Source organism: Melitaea cinxia, chromosome 18 (genome assembly GCF_905220565.1).
Source record: "Melitaea cinxia chromosome 18, ilMelCinx1.1, whole genome shotgun sequence".
Lineage (NCBI taxonomy): Eukaryota > Metazoa > Arthropoda > Insecta > Lepidoptera > Nymphalidae > Melitaea > Melitaea cinxia.
In genome coordinates, this window is record NC_059411.1 from 5,157,931 (window position 1) to 5,176,867 (window position 18,937).

An 18,937-nucleotide genomic window follows, 5' to 3' on the forward strand; every position below is an offset into this window, starting at 1 on the left:
AATTTCTGTAAACAACTCTATAATTTAATTTTTTTTTCTCACATTATAAATACAAACAGGCATTTAATTATGTTATTTGTTAATAAATATGTTTGATTGCTCCAGGTTTTCTGGAGAATAATAAAATACTATTTTACTTATATCGCAAATATTCGATTCATTCGTAAACTTAAAAAACTAAATCAGTTTAAAAAATGTTTCATACAATTTATTTTTTATTTTTATTTTAAATTTATTGACTGTTGTATACTTGAAATTTTTAAAAAATTTATTATGTAAGAAATATTTTATAACATAGTTATTAATAAAGCTCAAGGTGTATTTTTGATTGTAACACTATACTAAGTAGAACAAAGATCGCGAGGCTCGTACGACTCGCGCGATGTGACCAAATTTACCTAAACTTGCAGAGCGAATAATTGTGAAATGGCTCGTAAAGTTTATCTCGCACATAATGTACTCTATCAACTTATAAACTACAAGTTTTTATTTCACCAGCTGTTGCGAATAGAAATATCTAATATATAAAGTGAAGTTTGATTAATAAACAGGGATAATGTTTTTTGTATAAATATTTTTTGTTTCAAAAGAAATTAAGAATTTTTGGGTTAAAATAGTTTTTTTTTTTTTTTTAATTGTTTTTAATGTAAATATTAAATTATAGTTAGTCCTTTTCACTTTTTGAGAATATTTTATGTAGGAAAAAAATACAAAATAAAAATTATTTACGACGTCAGACTACTTCAGCTGAGTGTATACCTTATCACATTTTTTTTATCAAATTTAATAATAAACTTCTATGTAATAAAATCTGTCTCCACACTCACTTAAAGGATTAAATCTTGCTTGTAATTTACCCTCTATTATAATAAGAAAATTTTGTCATTATATATTTTTTTTAATTATAATAAATTAATTCTAACCATGAAACATTTTTTTAAATATATAGACACACTTTACTGTGATCTCACCTGATGATTTTTTGAAAAATAAATTCCATTTATTGAAACAGACGACGACACAAAAAGCTTGGGCGGTTTGTCGACGGAAACTACCGGATCCCGGCAGACGACGCCTACACACCGGCCGCCCGTCATGAGCCTGGGCAGTGGACTCCGCGACCCGCCGCCCACGCCCACCTCAATCGGTGACGCGGACTGCCTCTCGCTCAACGAATCTGGTAACAATCGTCGTATTGTCCAGGGTTCACGACTCAGAACTTCTGAAGGTCTTTTAATATTATTTTATTTAAAAAAAAAAAACTGCATCTATATTAAATATACTATATGTATATGTTATAGTGCATGGTCACATATGTCGCTATTCAAATATAGTACATATTAATACACCTGATGATTGACATTAGGGACGTAGTAGACAAAATACCTATTTTACAAGAAGATGAGAAAGCATGAGGTGGGAAACTGACTTTAGAAAGAAACTTCTTGTAGATGAAGTACATCTTGGGTGTTAAACCTGCATCAATAATAAATATGCTAAATGTTTATGTTCTAGTGCATGGTTACAAATTTCTACATTTGAATATGGTAAATATAAAGATTTCGTGTAGATGTAGTACTATTTAGGTATCAAGCGGAGATTCAATCAAATCAATCGACTCTTATAACCGAGCTTCTAAAAGTGAACTTTATATGAGGCTGGTGACTGAAATAAAACGTCGATTACATTTTACAGGAGTGTACTTCTCCTATCTCACTACAATATTTCATTTAGTCTCTTACAATATGTACTTACGATGCAATGGATTAATATTGATAACTTAGTGAATTCAAGTCGGGTCTGAAATCATGCTTAGGTTCTCTAATCGTCTTCAAAATATCATCTTAGATAATTTAATGAAAACTGCTTTTCCGTCTCCAAAGCAACCTGCCATAATAGCAATTCTATAGCGTTAAAAATAAGCGTGAGCCCTGTATAACGCAATATGTTTATTTTTTAAAATGAGGTCACCGCTTGCCAGCTCTGTATCAACTACATACACCCAAGTTTAAACTGCTTTACCCAGCTAAAGAGTAATTGTTGCTATTATAACATGACCTAACTATTTCTTCAATCTGCTTCACTTAGCATATTTTGCTCTCCGATATATGTATAGATATATATAGAGTGTTTGACTTATAACAACATTCTCTCAAATGGGGGGTTCTGTAGGTCTAAAAGATCACATTTGGTGTGAAAAAAATTTCAAAACCTTTTTTTAATTTTTAAGCTAATATACAAGCTACTATGGTAGATTAATTCTGCATAACCATCCAATGCGTGCATAACCACGGCAATAATTTACAATAAATAACATTCTACAAGGAAAATAATTCTTTCCAATAAGCAATTTTTAGCTGAATTCGTCAGTAAAATAAAAATGGTTCTCTAGTTGTGTGCAGCATAAGACTAAGAAAAATAGTATTGGACGGTTATGCAGAAGAACATTGCCAGAGAAGTTTGTATAATAAGACAAAGTAAAATTTAAAAAAGGTCTAGGAATTTTTGCATCTGGAACGTGATCTATAACACCTACAGAACCATTTAAAGGAATGCAGTTAGGAGTTGAACAACCTATATATAACATAACTTATATTATTCTATTATTTCTAAATGCTTTCACTCTATTATCTATCTCTACATATCATCTTTGCTTGCAAAAAATTTTTTTGTAATAAAAAACCTATTTTAAAATATATTATGTTCTAGTGATGCCTGATAATGAACCGATAATGGAAAATTATGAAGCAGAACGTCTAGTATCTAACAACCTGATACAACTAGAGGAAGACTTCCAGCGCTTGGGCATTGATCAAGAAAAACCCCCAACTAAAGTACCTGATTCGGAGCCAACAGATAACTCGCCAATATACTTCCGGTAAATACCTTTATTAGCAGAAGATTCTGAGGCTTAGAATATGACAGATTTTAGTTTAAACTAAATTCATCATTTATACACGTATTAATATACGTACTTTTGTGTCTATTTATGTATGGATATTTGAATGTATTTATGTGTACGCGTATGTATTATGGAATCTATTAAACACTATTATCATTAATCCTTAGAATCTTCATATTGTAACACTTCCTATCTGTCACTACTGTATCGTGTCCTGTCCCAAAGGTTATCTGCAAGAAATCGCTCTTCAGCGATAAAATCGCATTTGTACATCTGTTTATAATTACTACTCTGTTGGTTTGTATTTTGGTGTACAATAAAGAATATTATTATTATTATTATTAAAAAACCAAATGTAGAATGTATTTACAGCTGACCATGGTATCGCGTGATATTTTCTTAATAAACTGTAACATTTCCCTTCTACAGGCGAATAGTGTTCTCTCCTGAAGTACCAATCCGGTTGGACTACGTTGGAAAACGTATTGACGTTACAAAAGGAACAGTGACTAGTCTGATCATGGGTCTCGGAACTCTCCAATATTCAGAAATGACTCTGAAAAGAATTGATTATAGGTCAGTTTTATAAATGTTTATTATTTTAACATTTTTTTAGATAAGAAGAAAGTATGAAAATTTGAGAGTTCAAAAGAATGTCTTCTTTATTGTTATTACTTTATTTGTGCTTATTGTAAAATTTATAAAAATTGTTTTTACAGATATGGTCTCCTCGGCTATGAAAAATTGATTCAATATTGCGTATCTGAGTGGCTGTCGGATATCAAACGCAATCAGCTGCCCGGTCTACTGAGTGGCTTGGGTCCGATGCATGCAGTTTTACAGATCAGTAAGTCGTTTCGCTGGTTTTTGTTATTGCTCTTCACAACAAATTTAGGTGTTCAAAATGAGGTTATCTGTAGACAGAGCATTTAATGTTTACGGCTCTTGCGCTAGTTGCAGGACTCTACAACGACATGCTGCACATACTGCGATAACTGCGCTCTCAATGCTCATAAAAATACCTTTATAATTTCAATTTCTCCTCTTCGACGGCTAGCCACTTGTTCGAGGTTCAGCGACAAATATATGTGTATCTGTGACGCAGTAACGGGCATCTGCGACCTGCTGTGGCTGCCGGTGGAGCAGTGGCGGCGCGACGGGCGGCTGGTGCACGGCCTGCGGCGCGGCGCCGCCTCCTTCACCGCGCGCACCGCCGTCGCCGCGCTCGACATCACGGCGCGCCTGCTGCACCTCATACAGGTGTGTGACGTGTGTGACGTGTGTGACATCTGTGACCTGCTGTGGCTGCCGGTGGAGCAGTGGCGGCGCGACGGGCGGCTGGTGCACGGCCTGCGGCGCGGCGCCGCCTCCTTCACCGCGCGCACCGCCGTCGCCGCGCTCGACATCACGGCGCGCCTGCTGCACCTCATACAGGTGTGTGACGTGTGTGACGTGTGTGACATCTGTGACCTGCTGTGGCTGCCGGTGGAGCAGTGGCGGCGCGACGGGCGGCTGGTGCACGGCCTGCGGCGCGGCGCCGCCTCCTTCACCGCGCGCACCGCCGTCGCCGCGCTCGACATCACGGCGCGCCTGCTGCACCTCATACAGGTGTGTGACGTGTGCAGTGGCGGCGTTGGTGATACATCGTGCAACTGGCGGCGAGCAAGCGTACCGGGATCGTTTTCACTATAATTTTTAGTAAACCTTGCGACCGATTATTTATTACACATCATTCTACAATTATAATTTTATCATTTTCTTATAATTTTTACATACAGGCTACCGCTGAAACGGCATGCGACATGTTGACCCCGAGCCCGACGCTACTGGCATTACGAGAGCGGAACCCGCGACGACGACGAGACTCACGCCCGCCCGCCGACATCCGAGAAGGGGTCAATAGTGCTTACAACACTGTCAGAGAGGTACTTTTGAATAAACATATATTTTGAAAGTTGTTTCATATTCGAACGAGATAAGTTCTACATTGAACGGCTCGTAAACAAAATTCTAAACATAAAAAGTGGGCATACGTCATCGTATCGTCGAAAAATTAATTTCGTGAGCTCAAAATGGGGGGAGGGGTCCAATGAAATATCCCCAAATCTCATCAAAATCCGAGGGGAGGATAATCGAAAATCTCACCTCAATTTCAAAAAAATATAAAATATTACATAATATATTTAAAAAATATATATTTTGAGTGTTTATTTTGCCCGCTAAAATAAATCTTATGGCTATTAAAATACTCGTTCAAAAGAATTAAAAAAAATATTTATTTTTAATTTTATTTAATTTAAATAAATTAACTATAGTATACCTGAACGGTTTATTATTTTCCCGAATAATAAAAATAAATTTTGTTTAAAATATTTTAAGCTGACGTTTCTCTTACGTAAAAGGAGGTCCAGGCAAATCTCACCTAAGGGGGTAATCGAAAAATAGCTCACGTAATTAATAGATGCCCCCAAAGTAAGCACTACTATTGTCATGCAAATTTATTTATTCATTTAACCTTTTGAACGCCAAAGTCACCTACCTATACTTGGGGCTTGCGAGCCCTGTGCGCTAACGACGTCTATAGGCGACAAAAACCCGGACCACAGAAATATTAAATAAAATTATTAAAAAAATATTTCTAGTATTTTAATAGGGTATTTCACTCTTTTCATCTTTGAAAAAGTACTTCAAATTGTTGATTTTCCAACGAAAAGCCACAAAAAAAAATATTTCGGCAAAATAAACACGCTTTCATGCCATAAAATTAAATTACATTTTAAACCTTTTTTTTCCGCGAAAACGCTATCAACTATTTTGGTGACAAAAGTCGTGTATGACGTATGTAAGTCCGAACTCGCTGAATACGACAACGTCAATAGTTCAATACCTTATATACTCTTTATCGTTCAACGTTAATAGCTACAAATATTTGGTGTTTTTGTGTAAAAGATGAAACTGTTTTGTAAGATGTAATCTAAACTACTCCATCAATATATCATCCCCTTTGCCCTAAAGTTTGTTGGCCGCCTTTTGTACATATGTCTACTGATTATTGTTAATGTTACTAGTTTTTTATATTATTATAATAATAAGATACCTACCGGTCGTGGTTGTCGCAGGGGATAGCGGAGGCGGCGGCGACGATGGCGGCGGCGGCGCGCGACGGCAGCGGCGCGGGCGTGCTGCGGCACCTGCCGGGCGCGGCCGTGGCGCCGCTGGCGCTGGCCGCCGCCGGCGCCGCCGACCTGCTGGGCGGCGTGCGCGCGCACCTGGCGCCGCACGCCGCGCGCGACCACGCCGACAAGTGGCGCGCGCCGCCGCCCGGTACGCGCTCTAACCACTACTAATCGACAGACGAGTACGGCTACCAGATGGTGACCGATTACCGTAGCTTATAGACGTCTGCGACTACTTTATTATTTAGCTGTAATATTCTGTAGCTGCCGACCCGCATCGGAGCAGTGCGGTAGATTAAGCTTTAATTCTTCTCCTACATGGGGAAAGAGGCCTATGCCCAGTAGTGGGATATTTCAGGCTGAAGCGTATAATTTACTGAAATAAAGATACCAACAGAGACACATGTCTTAAAACTACAGTGTGTACAACTCTTATGAAACCAATAATTTGTTTATTTGCTTAGGATTTAATAATATTTAGGGATCATTCAAGTATTATTTCTCCTTTTAACTTCTCTCACGCATTGGTTACATGATTCACAAACTCACTGACCAGGTCTGCCCCCCTACAAACTCACTGACCAGGTCTGCCCCCCTACAAACTGGGCTGTAACTAAATCTGTCATGTAAATGTTGTTATTTCTCATGCAAATGACTATGATTTCAAATGAGAAAATAAAGATCTTTAAACTTATTACATAACCAGAATTTTAGTAATTTAAGATCTCAAACAACTCTAGTTTTAAATGTTTGTTAAATTAATATTTAAAGGCATTCTTTTTTCAGATGCTGTTGATTAAGATATGGTGTAATATTAGCAATTCCAGTTACAAAATAGATATATTTTTAGAATAAATAAAAGACTCAATTTTCTTTAAAAAAAATGACTGAAAATATTGTATTTTAAAAAGAAAATTAAAAAAAAAAACAATAAAATGTTTTGTATTCTCTATTGTTGAGACCTTTCAACAATCTATGAAGAAAATTTAAATCATATCATTGTTGATTAAGCAATTTGCTTCATTTTGCTTTATACAAGGCTGTTGTGTACTGTTTCGATGTACACAAAAATGGTGCTTAATTATATAGATTGGACTAGCATTTTGAAGCATTTAGTTGCTAATGTGTCCTAAGTTATAAATAATTGTAAATATTAATAATTTTAATTAAAATTGGTATGATTGATAGGGTGCCATGACAAAAAGTAAAAGTAATGTTCCAAATAATTTTCCATTACACTTATTGATAGTGCCGGTTGCTCGTACACGACACTTAAACTTGTTATGGACGTCAATTTTTGTAACCTAAATATAACCATTGTGAATATTTTCGTAAATAAAGTAAAGCGTTGCACAAGCAGGCTTAGCAATCATCAAAAATAACAACGGTTAACAAGCCTACTACTATAAAGGTAGTAAAGGTACCACCTACCCTTCCTGGTTTGTATCTTTTGACTTGAGTAATTCATTTTGGGACTAACTCCATCTAGATGTTAGTACATAATGAGTTTAAAATAATAACATTCTTTATTGCACACCATTAAAAGATACAAACAAAAGTAGTATAATTAGAGGAAGATGTACAAAGGCGGTCTTATTGCTAAAAGAGCAATTTCTTCAAGACAACCTTTGGGTATAGGACAGCGCATAGAAAAGCGGTTAGGAAGTGTACAAATAATTGTTATAGAAATTAGAATACATTACAATAGAATATAAAATTATACATACATACATATGCATACACACTTACATACATTCACATATACACATAGATAAATAAAAAATTTAAAATGTAAGTTGGTTAAGTTGATTAGTTATTATTAGGAAATTCCTTCGTTATCACCATGTGTATGGAATCTCACCACAAAATGAATTTTCCATCATGAAACTACGTGTATAACCATTTATACACACACACACACATATATATATAGTAAGTACACCTGTAGGAACAAAAATAAAATTCTGTAGGTACTGTGTCGTTGTCAGTTTTTTAAAAATAAAAAAGTAATTATTTTTAATAATATATAACTACTAACAGCAATCATATCCTACTTTTGATTTAATAACAGCCACTGAAGTGTTCTTGCAAATACAAAAAAAAACTATATGTAAAACAGGCCTCGAAAAAATCTATGTAAAAAACAACATTCTAATGTCATATTCCTAATACCTATTTAGTTAGCATAGAACCACTTCTGGTGTGATTACTTTACAAAATATTTTTATAGGTTCTTAATTGACGATTCCCTAACGTTAGTGCGTGTCGAGCAACCCTCTAATGTAAGCAAATGTGAGAAGTATTGCCAGCTGTTTGAATTTAAATGATATTATTATTTTTTATTTATAACAAACTATAAAAGTACTTTTGCAAGTGATATTTCTAGGCTAGTGAAATAAATATATCTTAAAAATTGTAAATATTATAAAAATTGTATTCCTTTTATGAATAATATATAAACAATAAATCATTAACCTCTTTTATTTTACGTGTGTCATTGACTGTTCATGTCCATTTTTAAAAGTTTTTATTTAACTTGCAATCTATGTTTGTTAGAGTGGAATCTTAGAACTCAATTTTGGAACCAGTGGCGTAGCGTGGTTGTCGACCGCCCGGGGCGGAAGAAAATTTTGCCGCCCTCTTATTTAGTATTTTTTTTTTTTTGTAATGGATTTTATATACATTTTTATTTCAACAGTAACAATGCCATTAAACCCTTATTGGCTTTGACTCACAATAAGAAAAGAAATATATTTAAAATATTTGTGTGTAGTACAATCTATAAGTCAGATAGATATTTCAATTTAATGTATACTTAGGGTTGCCAACTTTTTTTGACAAAAAAAAACGTATAAAATGGTTTGGATAGGAAAAAATAAAGTATTTGGAAGAAAAAAAAAGTATTTTTCAAATTTTATGTTTTTATTGCTTTAAAAACGTATTTTTGTGTGCCTTTAGCACATGCTAACAATTTTTTGTTATATTTAAATGTTTCAAACTTGTTTAAAAATCATTATTTAAATTTATATAAATAAAAATTCGTTTCTAATTAAATTTATTGACGCTATATTTCTCTCTTCTCGCTACTTTAGATTCATTACTAAAAAAACCCTTTCAGTAAAAGCTTAAGTAGTGGGAACAGAAAGTAAGTAAGAATTTTTTTTTATATTTGGTAAGCTATCAGGTGCATTTTTAAGTATATATTGCCATTTTTCAACTGTACTTTTCACTGAAATTTTTTTATCATCATTAGTGATTTTTTTTTGTCTTATACATTCGGAATATATATCCTGCATCTTAACATTTAATCCGTCTTGTAATTTAGTTTTTATAATTATCATTTCAAAATTTTCAAATTTAACCGCATTTTTTAAGGACACGTTAGGGAGTATTGAAAGCCAGTTATCTTCGCTAAGGTCAAACAATTTTTCCAACCATTGATTCCTTAACTGCATATAAACAAAGCCAACGGTCAATTTTTCTACAATATCGTTGATAGTGAGTAGTGACATCTGTGACAAATGTCAGATTGTCACCTGTCCTGTCACATTCAAAACACCACATCTGTCATCTAACATTTCGTTCAGTAATTTTAAATCCTTTCCATCATCCGTTTTACCTTATGTGTACCGTTAAATAGTTAAGTACCCATAATGAGTATCTTGTTTCACGCATCACAGTAAAGATTGAAAATAAAGTATTTTCATATACTTTATTTGTATGCAAAAGTATAAAGTATATTTACCAAAAATAAAGTAAAATACTTTATTATAAAGTATGGTTGGCAACCCTATGTATACTATACATTAGATACATTATTCAACATAATATGTATACAAGATGCAAGGGACAGCTATCTTTTAAATTCGCCAGTATACTCATAACTACTATTCTGAGTTTAGAACTAGTGGAATTTCTTGTCAGAAAAATTCGAATTTTTTTTTTTTTTGGTTTGTTTATTTTTGGCATGTCACTTTTTTACGTGGTTCCAAAGTCAACAACGATTGTGTGGCTAGAATAAGTGCAATAGAAATAGTTATTAACCACAGAATATGATTCTAAATGAATGAGAGTGATTTTTCACTCACTGGAGAGGTATAAAAAACCTCCAGATGTCTTTCTCTATAGTTTTGCGACAGAAAATTCTTTTTGTCTGATACTCAGAATAATCGTCCGAATTAATGGTTTCAATTAAAGGATAGCTGTCCCTTACATCTTGTATGTAATAGAAGTCATTCTCAATGATTATTATTAGTCATAAACGTGTAATTTTCACAAGTAAAGACATTGCCAGTCGCTACATAATATAATTCAAACAGGAATTCCCCGACTTCGCCAAAAATAAGTACTTAAAAATTCCGTGCTCCTTTCAATCGGTTCGAATTTGTAGTTGCGATAAAAATAATGCAACAAAACATGTTTTGAATATTTACAAAATATTTTTATTATTTAAGTATTGTTAAATTTTGCCGCCCCCTAAAAACTGCATCCCGGGGCGGGACGCCCCTGCCACTACGCTACGCCACTGTTTGGAACACATATTTTAACCAATTGAGCTAAAAGTAAAAAATAAATAATTAGAGAAAAAACTTTTTAAAAACAAGCTTTTATTTTCAATGCCCTAAAAAGAATTTAAGTCTTACTATCAACATCAACATCATTACACAATTTAGGAATTTTTTATACAAAACGACCTTTTGTCGCAACGGTCACAGCACTGGTTTGTGGCTTTTGGCGGGTATTGGCCATACAGATGTTTGCCGTGGTATGTGTGTTCCAGTGTCCAGCCATCCCACCGTGCCTCGGAGAGCACGTTAAGCCTTCGGTCCTGGTTGTTATCATGTACACCTGATAGCGATCGTTACTCAACTCATAGTAGGGAATATATCCGCCAACCCGAATTGGGGCAGTGAGGTGGATTAAGTTCTGATCCTTCTTCTACATGGGGAAAGAGGCCTATTATTACAGGCTGAAGTGGTGAAGATATATAAAAGCTTCTCGCGAGATTTACATAGGTAGACAAGTAAACTAAGTAAATAACTTCAGCTATTGTTTTTTTAAAATAATTTTCCAAGTTTTTTATCATTTAAATTGTGTAATGACGTTATTTATATTGATAGTAAAAGTAATATGTTTTAGCCCATTTATATAACTTGTCATTCACAAGATTTATTCTCTAATTTATTATGTTGTTATTTTTGAATAACTTTCTATAGAACTTTAAATAGAACAACACAATTTTGTTTTATAAGTTTATTTAAATATCTTACATTGATTATTCTACATACATTCTAGACTAAAATTTTGATTTAATTTATGTCTCTTTGACTTCATTTTCTTCTGGGTACTTATCGGTGAGAAAGCTTTTTACTTCGCCATATTCGACTTTAAGATTTAGTCGAATTTTTTCGTGATTTCTAAACTTTTCATATTTTTTAAGATATATCTCGTAATTAGGTATGGTTTCATAGAAACGTGGAAACTTTTTTCTCCTGTAGATAACTTTGTCATTCATGACATATTGAGTGAAATCCAGTGTCTCATCTTTAGGTATTTCTTCCTTAGTCCTAACTTGTGATGGGCTAGCCACAACAACAGGATAGTTTTCATTCTCAGCTCTGAATTCAACTAAATGAAGTTTCTTCTCTTCTGCCAATTGCTGATGAGTTCTCTAAAAATACATAAGAAACAATGAAATAAACGATATACGAAAGGAAAAAAGATAATTTTCCAAATATTTTATATCTCAAAAAAATTGTGAGTATTATTTACCTGTTGCAAGAGACCAATAAAAAATGCCTTAACAATGTGTTGTAAATTATTAGAGCCTTCTAACTTAGCTCTGAGGTCCTTAATACCAACGGCTTGACATATTTCTTTAATAGCTCTATGACACTTCAAGCCATATCCCTCATTCTTTTTTTGAACATATATTTTAGTTTTACCAAATGCTGTGAAGAAGTCATGGAAAACTGCAAATAAAAAAGTATCTGCAATGACTTCCATTTGAAATAGTCGACAAATTTATAGTCCAACTAAAAGTAGAAAGTTTCTATCTAACTATAACAATATTCTATATAATAATATAATTCTAAACAATATATTCTTTCAAAAAATGTAAATAAAAAAAATTAAAATGTAAGTGGACAATTATTAATAATTATGACAAGGATTGGAAAATCTTTTTAAATAAAAAGTACCTGTATGTCCATTATATATCTCAAAGTTCATTAGTTTATGGCCAGCTCTGTTTTTGGCTTTCCTGAGAGCTGCTGGTGCTTCTTTTGCCTTTCCTATACCAAATCCAGCCAGACCTTTTCCATTGCCAGTTACAACCTATTATATTAATATATAGTCATAAAAATGTATATTTAGGTGGCTCTAAAATTTAACAAATAATATGACCACATAGTGATTTATATATTGCTATCATACCATAGCTTGGTAGTTTCTTGTACGACCCAGGTTTCCTTTCATAATCAGAAGAGACCTTAGTTGCAGGACTTTTGTATCAAATCCAGTAAATTCCTCTAAAGAAGAAAAATTTTATATTAACAATTTCTAATATAAATGAATATTCATAATATGGTTAACACAATAAATTTAATAAATATACCATCTCCAACTGGATCTGGAGGTCCAATGCTTCTACCTGGCATTCGTGAACCAGACCATCCTCTCTCAATTGGACTCAATCTTAGACGTCGGAACTTGGTCATGGAGTCTCTTAACTTAATCAGCTTATCCATTCTTAAAAAAATTCAATATTAAAAAAAATTACAAAACCACAGTAAAACCCTCTTGGTAATTTAGCAACTATCTATTTTTGATTCCTCATTATAAACGTTTATATAGTACAAAGTGTTGACCTTTAACTTCATTACAATAACTTCTAGATGTAAGTAGATATTTAATGAGTACGAAGCACTTTTACAATTGATTTATTTTTGACTTAAAAAAAAACTATATTCTTTTTGCAAGCCCTGCACTGATCCCCACTCTTTCATCAAGAGCTCAATATCCATGCCGATACCTATATATGCTATACAGATGTTTATCACTCATTTACCTTTCTGGATCATCTGGTAAGCGTTGTTGTTTAAGCAGTTCTCTTCCTCGTATTACTGGCGCTGACAAACCTGGCCAAAGCATGTTAACTTTTCCAATACCAATAACCTGACCACGATTCAAATCTCGAATTCGAATTCGACCTGTACCTTTGCCACGACCTTTTTTAGCACCAGCATTACTTACTGATGTTACAGACTTCCATAGTTTCTCGGCTGGTACTGTAATAGCATATTAATAAATAAAAGAAAAGTATTAAATGTTAGCTAAAGTAAGAACTTTAAACAAACATACATTTATTAAAAAAATTTAAACAAGCTATCGAAGTAGTACTAATGTTTTTAAGGTTATATCCAGTAGTTTGATATTGTGGTATTTTGCTTATAAGAAAATTTAGTGGCTTATGAACAACATTTCTAATTGCTAATAATTTTGTAGCCATTTTTAAACGTAAAGCAGAGACTTGTTCTCTGCTATTGTAGATGTTAGTAATAACTAATAAAGGTTCAAAACACACACTCCATCAATGTTGATTGCATTTAATTGACAGATGACAGTGGTTAAACTGAGAACGCTCCACTAAATGCCCGCAACGATGTCAACCACAACGCGCCGCAGGCGTTGTAGGCGAATTTTATAAGTGGAGCGCGTATTTGAGTGCTGTCAGGCGCCAACTGTGTGCCCGCAATATGGCGGAATGGTGAAAACATGCAGCTGTAGGGGTAGTGAGTATATATTTCACATGGATTGAAGTGAAACTGAATTCAAAATGGATTCCCAGGAATTCATCATTGTGTTTTTGTCTAATTGTATGAGAGATAACATTCACAATTTGACATTGACAGTTGTTTTTTTTAAATTTCTGCCACGTTTTGATAAAAGCCAACTCTGTCTTTTTTCACACAGCAACAGATGTAAGATTTTTTTTGCATATACAAAGTATAGCCACCAAATTGTATTTATTTCAATTGTATATTAAATAAATATATATATATATATATATGTATGTATATATATATAGTATTAGTGTAGTGTGCAAAAAACGAGTTCTAAGACATCCCAAATTCTAAACTCTACCGATTTTTTAAAGCTTCGTACTTTATATAAAAACTTTGAGAACCACTGGCAGTAAGCAAAAAGGTCAATGTACGAAATTCTTCGTGCTCCGCGTCCGTACTATAATAGATATCATGATTGATTGAGGCACAAACAAAACATATGCTTAAAATTTAAGGTAGCCTAAACTGGGAAATGAAAAATATTATAAATCCACCAATGGGTCAGTGTTATTATGAAAAACTGTAATTTTAAAAACTAATAAATTTTATTAACTGTATTAAATATGTCTCCTAAAATAGCAATAAAAGTCAATTTTTCATAAAAATTTAAAAAAAAAAACTTAACTCATTCGTGATAAATATCTTACTACAGTAAGGAGTTATAAAATCAATATTATACAAGTATGTAGATTTTTAAATCTAAGATAATTTAGGTCGTTTCTAAATAATAATACGGATTTATTATCAGAACTTCAGAAGTTTGCACTTTTGCACTTTGACTATTGACATTTCATTTACGTGGCTGACAAGTTGACGGATGTCGGATTGTAAAATACATCATTTCAATTTATCAATAAGTCTTTTTGTGTGTGAAATCTATGTAAATAAACCCAATATTTGTTTTACTTTATGTCATATTTAAAAGAAGAGTCAAAATGGGTCTTTGTAAATGTCCAAAAAGAAGAGTTACAAATCAGTTTTGCTTCGAACATCGAGTAAATGTTTGTGAATATTGTATGGTGACGAACCACCCTAAGGTACTAATTAACTCCTAGAAAAATCAGTATAACTTAAAATTATGTATTGAAAATCCGAATTCTTTCAGTGCATTATACAATCGTATCTACAATGGCTTCAAGATAGTGATTATAATCCGATTTGTGAAATTTGCACAAAAAGTTTAGCTGAAGGAGAATGTATACGACTTACTTGTTATCGTAAGTTCCTAATCATTGCTAATTTATATTTTCTATATGACATAACTATTTACATTACGAAAATTCTATACTTTCTTTAGACGTGTTTCATTGGGAATGTGCGGAGTCTCGATACCGAGCATTGCCGCATACCACAGCGCCGGCTGGGTATCAGTGTCCTTCCTGTGCAACACCTGTATTTCCGCCTCCAAACCTAGTATCTCCAGTAGCGGATGTGCTTAGAGAAAAGTTGGCTGGTGTAAACTGGGCTAGGGCTGGTCTGGGATTACCTCTAGTGAGTTATTTTCATTTTAAAACTATATGAATATATAACTAGGAGATTTACCAATAAACCTTGTTTTTTTTTTAACTTTAATTTTTCTTGATTAATAATTCTCACTTATCTCTATCTTCTGTAAATAAGAAAAAAAAACTTGTTATTGGACTTTTTATGGTTTGGTCTTAATTCTTAAAGTTTGTGGTGTAAGTTTGTCATAAAGTAATACATACCTTAATTTGTATTTTATAACATCCTAAATTTATTCTTGAAATTATTTCCATCATCAGCTTTCAGAAGACCAAGATTTAAGAGGTGCAGCAGGTAGACGCAGCCAATCTCCTAATCAAAATCAATTTTTCCAAAATACACTCGATATCCAAAGAGCATCGCCAGTTGGAGCCAGTGATGATGAGTCAACAAATAGATCAGCTGCCAGCACACCACATTCCATTGTTCAAATGCCCGATGAACCAGTTAACATGTATGATAATACTTCGGTTAAAAGAAATGATGCCTTACAAGGTATGCATTAACACCTGTAAGCTTTTAATATTTACAAAATAATCTTGATTAAATAGAAATTATAATTGATACTACTAAGTTTTAACCATATTATGCTAAGGCAGTTAAATGAAACAAAAATCTGTAAAATAGTACAAATTTTTTTGCAGGTCAAGCATCAAGGAAAGGTTTTAAGTCGTTAGATCAATCAAAACCATTGCTTAATTTTGATCATGATGAAAATAAATATAAACAAAAATCTACTTTTGCATGGATCAGCAGATGGTGGAAGTAAGTGAAACAATTTTTTGTATATATTTTACATGTATTTATCTGATAGTATAATAATATAAAAAGCTAATATATTATATTATTATATTTCATTTGCTTGTATTTCAGAAATTCTCTACCATCATCTCGTGTAAGGAGAGCTGGAGGCATTTATAAAAGATACTGGATTATGTTATTTGCAATAATAGCATTAGTTATAATTTTGCTGCTTCTGAGCCATAGAGACGTTGACGTTGACAGTCCTTTTGGTTCCATTCAAGATGATGACAGAAGGATATTACAGAAAAATTAATCATTGTATTTATTTAATTAACACTTATAATATTTATGAAATCAAGCAATATTTAGTGATTTTATTATAATTAAATAATTGTTGTTCTGTAAAATAACTAATAAAATTTCAAACATCAACATGTGTCTTTTACCATTTAATGGGTAAATAATTTAGGTAGAAAATATTTGTAACAACATTCTCTTCTCAAGTTTACAAAACCCTAGTGCAGGTATTTACTTCTTTGTCCAAAAACATAACAGAAAAGATATCATTGTAAAAATCTGGATAATATTCACAAGCTCTACGACAGTCTGGCATCCAGTTAACTTCTAATAATTTGGGCTGTATCAATTTTTCCCCATTCTTTTCATCCCAAGAAAGCATAATATCTGCTGCGTACAATGCTCTAGATTGTGGGCTTTTTGCTATACCACATGGGGCATCTTTTGCTGTTGCCGACTTAAATAAATCAGCAAACATCTGAAAAATTGACTTCTCTACTTCATTCCAGCTGTAATCAGGATATTGTTTTGACCAAGCTTCTTTAAAATCATTACACAATAATTTAAATAGTGAGACACCTTGCTGTTGGCTGTAATTCATAACAGTAAAATGTTTTTCATAATCATCAAAGTTATCAAGTGTAAATGCTTTATTTGAAAGTCTAAGGAAGAAGTTATTATATACATAAGCTTCATTAGGATTAACTGACTTTAATAAAACCACATAGCGCACATCAAACTTAACTAGCCCTACATCTAGTCTATCAAACAACACAGGGTTTTCAATGTATTTCTGAGCTACTTTAGGACCAGACAATGGAAGGCGGCACAGAAAGTCCAAATTGTTGGTAATATAAGTATCCAAACCTCTAGCAAGGTTATATGGTTTACATATCCAGTGATTATCTAAACCCTGCTTTTTCCTCTGCATGTAATATGATACCAATTTAGGTAATTCTGTTTTCATATTAAAAGTTGTTGGAAGCCACGCGGGCAATGTTTCCAGTTTATCTTCATCACTACTTTGTTTCTGACCTCTTCGTGCAATTATAGCTAAAAGATCTTTAATCGTTATCACATATTCAAAAGGAAATTGGTTTACAAATTTATGCGGTGAACCCACACTTAATTCTCTAAAAGTTTTAAAGTGGCTAGTGTACCACAAAATATCAGCAGCACTCTCATTATCAACTATTTCAAATTCAGTTGCAGTCAAATATTGGTTAATGAATACATATTCAGAAAATACTTTTAATTTAGTAGGGGTAATTTCTCTTACACGTAATATTTCTAAATCTGGAAGCGATTCAACAATATGACCTTCCAAAAAATAATTTGCATCTGGTTCTTCCTGACTGAAATCACTATCAAAATGTTCATAGTAACTCCAAGGAATAAGCATAGCTTCTCTTTGACGCGCATCAGAGTAATGTCCTTCAACAAAGTTCCTCGTTATGATATCACCTTCTTCAACATTTTCAATAGGAAACAGTAATGTGTATGTTAATTGTTCTGGTATGTACATGAATGGAACAATACGAAAATTTGGATTATCTGAGTGAGTGATTCCGGAACCCAATTCATCCATCACATACCATACAGGCACTCTATCTTCAACTGAAAGATCTTCACTTTCAACAGAATAGGTATTTGCATATTTCCATATGCGCTGACAAACTTCTTCAATTTTTTCTTCCGTTGTTTCAGATGTAGCCTGAATAAGATTGCACATTCTTTCTAAAAGGACCGGCACATTTCTTAGGTTATTTTTAATACTATTTGCCTTAAATGTCCAAGCATGGTCGATAAGGTAAATATGACTAGAATTCATTCGATCTATATCCCGGATAGCCATGACACTCCATAAAGGATCATACGGGGCTCTTTCTTCTTCATCATAATCAATTTTTACCAACTGAAAAGCTGAACCGGAATCGAATATTTGATCTTTTATTTTCTTACACAAAATCCCCCAAAAGTGTTCTGGAACTCCGGATAATACAAGTTGCGGCTTATGAGCTGCTAAAAATGCACTGTAACTAGATATTCCATCCATTTTACTGAATGTAAAAGAAAAAATAACTTTACAATTTTAAAGTTCAGCACGAGAATATTTATAAAATGTCAAAGCAGGGCTGCTAAGCTAAAGGAAAAGCTGACGTTTGGAAGAAAATATACATATCTATAATAAATTGTATTAAAAAATATAATAATAACTTTTGTCTTTAATAAATTTACAAATAGACAATTTTACTAGTTAAGTATTTCACAATCTTTTACATAGACGGATTTCGATTATTTATTTTTAACCGGAAGGTGGTATCGACATATCATGTGGTGCCATTTAAATTTAATTTTAATTGAGATTTGACCAGAGTATATAAGTATGGATTTGACATTCTAACAAACTTTTTGAGTTAAAATTAGTAACGTGCATGTGACAAATTTTTATTTTTTTATTTATTTAT

At 33.1% G+C, this 18,937-nt stretch overlaps 4 protein-coding genes across 4 annotated transcripts in view; 2 read left to right on the top strand and 2 right to left on the bottom strand.

The window, feature by feature from the left end:
• The window catches only part of LOC123662015 (autophagy-related protein 2 homolog A), a 48,380-nt gene extending 41,418 nt beyond the window's left edge, over positions 1-6,962 (top strand). The window contains exons 31-38 of the mRNA XM_045596910.1: positions 1,013-1,180; positions 2,710-2,878; positions 3,332-3,478; positions 3,622-3,749; positions 4,008-4,162; positions 4,681-4,827; positions 6,022-6,226; positions 6,865-6,962. Of these exons, the coding sequence (XP_045452866.1) occupies positions 1,013-1,180; positions 2,710-2,878; positions 3,332-3,478; positions 3,622-3,749; positions 4,008-4,162; positions 4,681-4,827; positions 6,022-6,226; positions 6,865-6,878 (1,133 nt within the window). The 3' untranslated portion in view covers positions 6,879-6,962. The remainder of the gene's footprint in view (positions 1-1,012; positions 1,181-2,709; positions 2,879-3,331; positions 3,479-3,621; positions 3,750-4,007; positions 4,163-4,680; positions 4,828-6,021; positions 6,227-6,864) is intronic.
• A 4,354-nt stretch (positions 6,963-11,316) lies between these two features.
• Positions 11,317-13,678, bottom strand: LOC123661995 (28S ribosomal protein S5, mitochondrial). The gene is made up of 7 exons (XM_045596894.1): positions 13,441-13,678; positions 13,148-13,367; positions 12,695-12,828; positions 12,514-12,608; positions 12,279-12,414; positions 11,851-12,050; positions 11,317-11,749 (listed from the first exon to the last, which is right to left on the bottom strand). The coding sequence occupies exons 1-7, from the start codon at positions 13,586-13,588 to the stop codon at positions 11,393-11,395; spliced, it is 1,290 nt and encodes a 429-aa protein (XP_045452850.1). The 5' UTR covers positions 13,589-13,678; the 3' UTR covers positions 11,317-11,392.
• A 1,021-nt stretch (positions 13,679-14,699) lies between these two features.
• On the top strand, positions 14,700-16,536 carry LOC123662045 (zinc finger protein-like 1 homolog). Its single transcript, XM_045596933.1, has 6 exons — positions 14,700-14,962; positions 15,031-15,142; positions 15,223-15,416; positions 15,689-15,923; positions 16,073-16,193; positions 16,302-16,536. The coding sequence occupies exons 1-6, from the start codon at positions 14,861-14,863 to the stop codon at positions 16,483-16,485; spliced, it is 948 nt and encodes a 315-aa protein (XP_045452889.1). The 5' UTR covers positions 14,700-14,860; the 3' UTR covers positions 16,486-16,536.
• A 70-nt stretch (positions 16,537-16,606) lies between these two features.
• On the bottom strand, positions 16,607-18,649 carry LOC123662044 (tubulin--tyrosine ligase-like protein 12). Its single transcript, XM_045596932.1, has one exon. The coding sequence runs from the start codon at positions 18,523-18,525 to the stop codon at positions 16,678-16,680; it is 1,848 nt and encodes a 615-aa protein (XP_045452888.1). The 5' UTR covers positions 18,526-18,649; the 3' UTR covers positions 16,607-16,677.
• Between the last annotated feature and the right edge of the window lie 288 nt (positions 18,650-18,937).